The 10,215-nt window shown below is 35.8% G+C and overlaps 1 protein-coding gene across 1 annotated transcript; it reads left to right on the forward strand.

The window, feature by feature from the left end:
- Positions 1-681: 681 nt before the first annotated feature.
- On the forward strand, positions 682-6,807 carry LOC120349151 (multiple epidermal growth factor-like domains protein 9; the record flags this gene model as incomplete). Its single annotated transcript, XM_039419107.1, has 3 exons — positions 682-805; positions 1,345-1,549; positions 6,646-6,807. Coding segments are annotated over 3 exons (412 nt in total), but the record flags the coding sequence as incomplete, so codon positions are not given.
- Between the last annotated feature and the right edge of the window lie 3,408 nt (positions 6,808-10,215).

The raw sequence follows: 10,215 nt of genomic DNA on the forward strand, positions 1-10,215 counted from the left end.
TCCGGGGATTGCCGAGTCGTGGATCCTTCATCACGACAATGCTCCGTCGCACACCTGCCTGCTCGTCCCGAGCAGTTGGCCAAACAGTCGAGGGTAACGTTGCCACATCCTCCTTACAGCCCGGATATATGGCACCACCGACTTGTTTTTGTTCCCAAGATAGGGAGACAACTTAAGGGGACGCGGTTCTGGACTCTGGAAAACGTTCAACGTGCTACGACGAGGGCTCTAGACAGCATAGAGGTTGCCGACTTCCAGGGAGCGTTCAGGGATTGGAAAATCCGGTATTAGCGTGTTATCGACTCCATGGGACTACTTGAAGATTTCTAAAGAAAAATTGTACATATTTTGCCAATAGAAAATTTCCTGAGGTCAGTCCGGTTACTTATTATAAAGACCCTGTATGTGCAAAATTTTAAGTTAATCAGTCCATTAGCTCAGATGTGATGATGCGTCATTCGTGAATTTCTTACCCTGTACGTGTATAAGCCAGTTCTTTACTTTATTATATTATAGATTACATACATGTTTGAACAACTATGGTATCATCTTCAATGTATATTAGTACTCTGAAGAAAGACAGACAAGGTTAGCATGTACCTTAGAAATAGGTTACAACTTTGTATTGCAGGATGTGCTTTGTTGAATAAATATTATCTTATCTTAATTTATGTTATCTAGGTACAAGGGCAGTGGCAAAGATACAGTCAGCTCTACAATTTTCATTCAACTAGTGGGCGAAGCTAGGCCGTGTGAATGCAACAACCGATCGACGGTGTGCGATATAGAGACGGGACATTGTTTGGTAAGTTTTGAACCGTCAAAATTCATCTTAATTAGGACTAAATTTATTATTAGCTAGAAGTTTTGTTCCTATAGGCTCAAGATTAGGATGTAATCACATTGAATGCGTATATGTGTAAGTGCAAGCTTGGGTCTGCATCACCAAGCGTGCAGATAAGAAACAAAATGTGGAAAGAGCAATGGGAACACTCCCAAAGAGCTACATGCAAGTCACAATGTTTTTCAATGACACTTTTCAAATTTTGTTTATTGGCTCATGCAAGAATGATAATAATATCGAGTGGCTCAGGTCTGGTGTCAGAGTTTTCAGGTCGCAACTGATCAATTTCAGGGCCTCTGATGTGACCTAAGGATTGCTTTTTAGGCAGCCGGGACCGACTAGTTAACGTGTCCATCCAAACCCGGCGGTGGCCGGATGAATATCTGGCTTATGCATGATCTGACATGCTATTGCACGTATATTTATTCAATGTGTTCACACCCTTAGAGACAATATTGTCATATTATGAAATAAAATAAATTAATTTTCTTTTGCAAAAGAACTGTTCGGACTCGACGGGAGGCGCGCAATGCGAACGATGCGCGGACGGCCATTACGGTTCCTCGGACGGTGACGTGCCGTGCCGTCCGTGTCCGTGTCCGGCTGCGAATCGCAACCGGCCGTCAGCTGTGACGTCAACGAAAACGAGCCTTCACTTACAAAGTGCCACTGTCAAGAGGGATATACTGGCAAACGCTGCGAGAGGTATTTACGAATTCAAGTAAACTAGACTAAGCCCCAGTTGCACGTACGTCGGTTAACGTTTAATCACGATAAAATTCTATACTTCAATCGAGATTAGCGCTACCGATGCATTTTGGTTGCACAAAACAGAAATTTCAAGCGATAACGCCGATTAAACTAACCTGTGTAAAAATTTTAATTCTGATTATTTGGCACCATTTCAACGGCGATTAGCTGAAATGGAGAAAATTTGGTTGCACGAAGGTAAAAATCGAAAAATGACGCCGGTTAAACTAATCTAACATTAAACTAACAGGCCATTCACGGGGAATTAAATCCAACTAACGCCGATTAGGTACCTACTGATAGCTGTCTTCCAATTAGTTTTTGGTAAAAAAAAACTACAAAATTCAAAGTATGATTCAATTCAATTCAATTCAATTCAGTTTATTTCCAAAAAACATAATACACGAATAAGAATACAATATACAACATATTTTGGAATCCCCCTACTAGACTATCATCTGTGTGTAGGGGGGGAGTTCCACTTTATGCATAATAAGCTTAATCTGCTCATAGAAGTAATGAGCTAAATATATGAATGAATTTCATCCGTTAATAAAACAGAGAAGTGTATCTAGCTGATATTAGCATTCAAAATTAAATTCTGATTTTGAGGTTAGTTTTCGATCTGGTTCGTCTGCAGACGTCTTCTTGACTCTAGCGACAGACAGAACTTTTTTATGGCGCATGTCTAATGACTGGTCACCGCTTTAATAACATAACTTCAATTTTGTGCCATTTATTCAGAATAATAACATCTGTCGGTTAAATTACAGTGTTGCCAGATTGTGAAACCGTTAAAATCTTGGTTAGTTGACGGGAAAACTTAATCGGGATTAAAAACTAACCGATGTTTGTGGAACAGAAATGAATTCGTAAAACTAAAGCTGATTTGTTAATCAGCGTTAATTTCCATATTCAATAGACGTACGTGCAACTGGCCCTTAAGGCGCCAATTTAATTTACGTCAAGGAAAACTCAGAAAAATTTTCCATTCATGAAGACTTCCATGCATATAATACCAGGAACAGTAGGAACATTGTTGCACCACGAATTAGACTTACTAAAACTATGAGAAGCCATACTTACAGTGTATATTGTATAATAAACTGCCTCAAACAACCAGGAATCTGCCTCCAAACAAATTTAAAAAAGTTATATCATAGAGAAACAATAGCATAAGTAGATATCCCATGGTATAGGGCGTTTATGTCGCAACTCTTACTGTTATTTCAAGTCCATAGTTTATGTAGTTGTTTCCCGTGAAGCTTATGACACTGGTAGTCTCTCATATTGTGCCGTTCATACACTCTCATCCAACAAAACTGTAAAATTCGACAATAATCAACAGTAATCGGCTTGAGATAACAGTAAAAGTTGCGACATAAACGCCCTATACCATGGGATAACTTCTTACGCTATTGTTTCTCTTTGGTAAAACTTATGGTTAATGTTCATATTCAACAGACGTACGTGCAACTGGCCCTTAAGACGCAAATTTAATTTACGTCATTGAGAACTCAGAAAAATTTCCCATTCATGAAGACTTCCATGCATATAATACCAGGAACAGTAGAAACATTGTAGCACCACAATAAAACTAAGAGAAGCCATACTCACAAACAGTGTATATTGTATAATAAACTGCCTCAAACAACCAGGATTCTGCCTCCAAACAAATTTAAGAAAGTTATATACAGTTATCTTGAAAATAATCTCTTTTACTCACTTGATGAATATCTGAATACCTAAATTGAATGTAATATAGATATGCTTTATCATGTATGATTTTCTGTCCAATTTTGTGTAGCCTACTTTTAAAATGTATATATTATGAATTGCCTGATGCTATAATTATAGCCTGATGTTGCCTGATGCTATAATTGTAGCCTGATGGTTAATAAAACGAATCTTGAATCTTAAAGTTTTTAAAATTATCCATCCAACTCAAACGTTAAATTTATAGGGAGCTTATTATAGAATTCGCAGCCTTAAAAGTCAGGCTCACTCTCAAAAAGCTCTCGCCTATACGGCTGAATAGCAACGTTTTCTCTGCCTCTAGTGTTCCAATAAGTGGATGGATAAATTATGATTCTCTCAAAGTGATCCCATATTTCAATTGCTAATTATTATTGTAATTGTATATTTCAATTTATACTTTTTTTTCATCCTTCAAGTTATGAACTCAAATATCTTGGTTTTATCTGATAGTCTAATATTATATATATATTATAATATCTATAATCATCTTAATATCTTCAACTCTATGACATTTTTTATAACAAAATAGAAGTGAATCGCCCAGTTATCTACTTCAAGACTCAACCTATTTCGGGCTATGTATTACCTTATCCAAATTTGGAAGAGCAATAGTAAAAGGTTACCTTTATTTTTCTCTCGCTATCATTTTGATGATGTATGGATAAGACACATTGATAGTTTTTGTAGAAAATTGAGACATTTCATATATAAGTTTCATAAATTGAGCGGTCTTGGGGATGCGAATATAGTGAAATTGGTGTACTCGGCATATGCTCAATCAATTTTCCAGTATGGATCAGGGTGTGGGGTGGTGCCTTGGATACGCACATGAACAAGATTCTCGTATTGCAAAGACGAGAAATAAAAGCCGCTCTTGGCCGTCTCAGGACGCTACCCAACAAATCTTCTGTTTGTTGAGTTCCCCGTGCTAACGGTAAAGCAGTTCTATATAAAAAATTTAATACTGTACCTGAATAAATGTAAAAAATATTTAAATCATACATAATGTCATACAACTTCCGAGCACAACCGATCTATACTAGTAGTTCTGTGAACAGTAGACCTCGCGCTCAGTGAGTTACATTGACCTGTTGTTATGTTTTCTCAAAAATTAATAAATAATTTATCAATTGAAAATGCCTAGAAAAAATTCTAAATAAACATACAGCTTTCTGTCCTATATCGTACCGTGACGTGTCGTCCCGGAATGTGAGTGTGAGCGCTGTTATCAGGTCTGGCTGCAACTGTCTACAACGTTGATGGAAAGATACATTTTCAAGATGTTCGATGTTTTTGAACGGGTAGTATTATAGTCCACTAGACAGCTGATTTATGATGGATAATTCTATAGTCTGATTTTTACGGTAATATGGCGTATGAAGGAGGCTCCTTTTTCCTTTTATATTATCCTTGAAGTGCAAAATTTCCAAAAAAACCTTGTATATACGTCGACGCGCAATTTAAAAAGGAACTACCTGTCATATTTCATGAAAATCTATCACCGCGTTTCGCCGTAAATGCGCAACATAAAAACATTTAAACATTCAAACATTAAGAGAAATGCCAAACCGTCGACTTGAATCTTAGACCTCACTTCGCTCGGTCAATTATAAATAGAACTGACTTAACTGTTTGCCGAAGACAATTCACTTACATCAGCAATAAACTTATTAACTTGGCACCTTAACACTTTCTAGTAAGACATATTAATAAGTCATCCATTAGAAATATAGTTGAATGGATAAAATCTGTTAATGTATCTCACCTCTTTCATAATTGATATCCTTATCTTTTGTCACCTCCTTATAGATTTTTAGTTTTAATTTAGGTATTTTTTCCTAAAGCACTCCTTTTGTTTATTATTATTACTAGCAGGTAACCCGTGCTTCGCAAGGGTCTTTCTTAAAACTTGACGTAATGAAATCTAGAAGTATTCAAAATAGGCCTATAAGAATCCTCGATGATAAGAATTTATATGCTGCATTTCAAGTAAATCAGTATGACCACCTTTCATTAAAAAAAGAAGTTGGATTCAAAATGGCGGAAAAAATTGGGTGGTGACGGAAAACCTGTTTTTATCATTCGAAAAGGATCCCCAATCATACCTATCTTCTAATTTCCTTTTAAGAGAAATCTTCCACACAACTGGAAGCATGATAAATAATTAAAAACTTGACAAACTGAAAACTTGATGTAATCAAATCTTGAAGAATTAAAATTGGTCTCTAACCGCCCTCGGTTAAGCAAGAATCTATATGCAAAATTTCAAGTTATCAGTCCAGTAGTTCTGACGTTATAATGCGTCAAACATAATTTCCTATACTTTACACCTGTATAGGCTATGTTTATAATCCAGTTCTTTCTTTTTTATAGTATAGAAGATGATACATGGATGGATGATCATGTTATTTTACTAAAAGATCATGTTTATTTACTAAAGATACCCACAAAACTCATTTTCATTTGAAGATATAAAAGGTGCATATTACCTAATTTTTTTGCTCAGCTTGCCAAAATACCCCTCATTCCAATATAAAATTTTCGACTGACTGTACAGTTAGTCAGTCATTCTATCAGGGCTCGAATATTTTGAAATTTTAATTAAATAAAAATGGAAGAATATTATTTCTCTATGTAGATAACAACACCTTCATTGAAATACATATTAACTGCATGCGTTTTCATATTGCCGATACAGCATTGATGAAACTGTGGACGTTTATTTAGCACTTTGTCTCAAAAATTGTTCTAGATCAAAAATAAATAATCCATGCCATGTGTAGGACTAAACATTGCATCAGGAAAACGAAGTTTCAAAACTATGTTTTTCAGGTAGAAAGCAATATAGAAACAGATGTTCCTTTTTTAATTTCGACCATATGATTTGGTGATTTTTTAATGAAATCGAATGTACCATTAATGAAATTTAAACATTAATTCTGAAAAATCTAGAAGGAAAATTAAATTTGGGCTTCCAGGTGTACGAGATTGATATTTTAAGAATCTATGTGCAAAATTTGGAGATCTAAATCATTCCCGTTTTTCCGGTATGCAATCCACAAGTTGACATGTTTTGATGCGAAAAAAACGAACACCAAACACACGAACAAACACAACCCTACTATCTCTTATTATATAGATTTTCTTTATTTATTTAAATTTTGAGAAGAATTATTATTTATCTCATGTTTATGTTTAAATTAAGTTTTAATGTGTTTTTGTTTTGAAAAATTGTATTGTATTATGGCAAATAAAGAATTGAGTTTGAATAAAGAAAGAATGTGTGTTTATAGATGCAGCTACGGCTGGTACGGGTACCCGCTGGAGCGAGATGGCGCGTGCGTGCGCTGTGAATGCAACATGTATGGTAGTGTGAGTGACGAGTGTGACGAGGAGACGGGCCAATGCAACTGTAGGCCAGGCATCACTGCCAGGGACTGCAGCCAATGCCAGCCCAGGCAATACTCACGCCCAAAGGATGCACTTGGGTGTACATCTAGTACAAGTAGATCACTAATCTTGGTCCCATCATATTACTAATATAAAATCCATCTGCTGTACTAATATGAGGAAGTTCTACTTTTTGAATAAATTTCTCCCTATGAGTGTATTGAGGCAACTATATTTTGCACTTGTAGATTAAAAAATCAGCTACGGTATAAAATGTTGGGGCTCCACTTACATTAGTCACTTGAAGCCCTTAATAACTATACAAAAATCCATAGTTCGTGCCATCAAGAAGGAGGGTAGATATGAACATTCTTTTTCGCCCCACTGGATGTAATGTGCTGGTTTTCGTGCGTCATATGGAGGTCGAAAATGATTGTTTTCTGACCAGGCCGGTAAAAGTTTTACGGCCCTAGGGCTGTAAAATTTTCTTCAAATTCATACCATGGATAGCTATTTATAAGCCCTATCAACTGAAATGAGTCTCATTTCTGGGAAAAATTTCAGGAGATCCGTAATATTCTTGAGAAAAATGGCGGATAATGACTAAAAAGCCATGTTATTCACGGTTTTCTCGAAAACGGCTCCAACGATTTTCTTCAAATTTATACCTGGATAGCTATTTATAAGCCCTATCAACTGACCCGAGTCTCATTTCTGGGAAAATTGCAGGAGCTCCGTAATATTCTTGAGAGAAATGGCGGATAATTATAAAAAATCATGTTTTTCGTGTAAAAAATAACTTGACCGATTTTTTTCAAATTCATCCCCTGTATAGTTATTTATCAGCTCTAACCACTGGCATGAGTCTTCTTTCTGGGAAACTAATGGGGGGGTCCACCCCATCCTTGAGAAATAAACTTAGTAACCTCCTTCTCATGCATGAGGTAGGTAGGTAGCGCAGTTCATAAAAAGAACACATAGTCGAGTTATTTCATCTGTAGAACAGCTGTTTTGACGACTTTAAAAAATGACTACTAAAAAAATCATCGAATTTCACAGTTTACACAAAGGAAAAGTACTCTGAAACAATTATATATACACATATACAGAAGTCTGATCATAGTTTCAAATATGAGCAAGGAAAGTTGTGTGAGTGTACCACACCAGATTTTTCTATCAAATTCACAAATTAGTCCTGATTTAGCATGTTCGAATTCGGCTGAGTTATTGTTTAATAAATTAGACTTCATAATTATTGTACTTCATAATAGTAAACTTATACTCTAATATGGTGAGCTGTATGATTTTTTTTCTCATAATTTGTAAATATTTTAATTGGATTGAATAAATTTGAATTTGAAAAAAATCTGCGAATAGTAGAACTCGCGCAGTTACAAGCCACAGCCTCCTCTAATACTGTCCATCATAGTAAATTCTGTCTGTCCTGTTGTGTCGGCGATATACCGGTATGAAAACGGCCAATGACTCACTGCGTTGATTATCAACAATGCTAATCATCACCAAAAGCTAATCTCCAAGACATACTGTCAACTGGTCAGCCGCGTTGACAGCAGAAAAAGGTCGAGAGAAAAATACTATGTTACATTGTGTGCGTTCTGAGTACAGTAAATTGTTTCAGTTCCAATCGTAAATTGTTCCATCACGTGACTAGTGCAAAATGTTCCCATGGAACGCCATTTCAAAATCTTTGGTTCAAGCTTTGGTGCGCACTTATAAACTTGATTTGCACCAAAATGTGTCGTTTACTAGCTGCTATGAATATAGAAAGGCTGTTTTACAAACTTACCGGCTAAAAAGTGTGCTTTCTTTCATTCTTACTCTCAAATTTTCTATAGAGAAACAATCATTTAATGAATGGTTATCAAACATCATTTGTTGGTTATGTATTCTATGGCTATGCTATGGTAAACAACAAGTTTAGCGCATGCGTAGAGAAGCAAGCAGACTACAATATTCAATCGACCAATGAGAGCTTGATAGTTTGAACTGTAACAATTTACCAGGCTTCGACTGTGGGGCAGGACTTTGTACTGGAACTGGTTTCTGGTACAGAATCTGTAAAAATTCTTCCCATGGGACGCGGAACTTTTACCTGGTAAATTGTGAATTGGACAATTTACCACATTCTATGTACCCAGAACGGACTCATAATGTGTTATTAATTGCATGCAATCGACAGCTGATGATTAAGCCTTAGACAGTTCTATAACTGGTCCAGGATTAATCATGGAAAATAATGATTCTCTCAAAGTGATCCCATATTTCAATTGCTAAGTATTATTGTAATTGTATATTTCAATTATACTTTTTTTTCATCCTTCAAGTTATGAACTCAAATATCTTGGTTTATCTGATAGTCTATATTATATATATATTATAATATCTATAATCATCTTAATATCTTCAACTCTATGACATTTTTTATAACAAAATAGAAGTGAATCGCCCAGTTATCTACTTCAAGACTCAACCTATTTCGGGCTATGTATTACCTTATCAAATTGGAAGAGCAATAGTAAAAGGTTACCTTTATTTTTCTCTCGCTATCATTTGATGATGTATGGATAAGACACATTGTAGTTTTGTAAAAATTGAGACATTTCATATATAAGTTTCATAATTGAGCGGTCTCGGGGATGCGAATATAGTGAAATTGGTGTACTCGGCATATGCTCAATCAATTTTCCAGTATGGATCAGGGTGTGGGGTGGTGCCTTGGATACGCACATGAACAAGATTCTCGTATTGCAAAGACGAGAAATAAAAGCCGCTCTTGGCCGTCTCAGACGCTACCCAACAAATCTTCTGTTTGTTGAGTTCCCCGTGCTAACGGTAAAGCAGTTCTATATAAAAAATTTAATACTGTACCTGAATAAATGTAAAAAATATTTAAATCATACATAATGTCATACAACTTCCGAGCACAACCGAGCTATACTAGTAGTTCTGTGAACAGTAGACCTCGCGCCTCAGTGAGTTACATTGACCTGTTGTTATGTTTCTCAAAAAATTAATAAATAATTTATCAATTAAAAATGCCTAGAAAAAATTCTAATAAACATAGAGCTTTCTGTCCTATATCGTACCGTGACGTGTCTCCCGGAATGTGAGTGTGAGCGCTGTTATCAGGTCTGGCTGCAACTGTCTACAACGTTGATGGAAAGATACATTTTCAAGATGTTCGATGTTTTGAACGGGTAGTATTATAGTCCACTAGACAGCTGATTTATGATGATAATTCTATAGTCTGATTTTTACGGTAATATTGGCGTATGAAGGAGGCTCCTTTTTCCTTTTATATTATCCTTGAAGTGCAAAATTTCCAAAAAAAACCTTGTATATACGTCGACGCGCAATTTAAAAAGGAACATACCTGTCATATTTCATGAAATCTATCACCGCGTTTCGCCGTAAATGCGCAACATAAAAAAATTTAAACATTCAAACATTAA

This window comes from Nilaparvata lugens, unplaced genomic scaffold (genome assembly GCF_014356525.2).
Source record: "Nilaparvata lugens isolate BPH unplaced genomic scaffold, ASM1435652v1 scaffold8454, whole genome shotgun sequence".
NCBI classification, from domain to species: domain Eukaryota; kingdom Metazoa; phylum Arthropoda; class Insecta; order Hemiptera; family Delphacidae; genus Nilaparvata; species Nilaparvata lugens.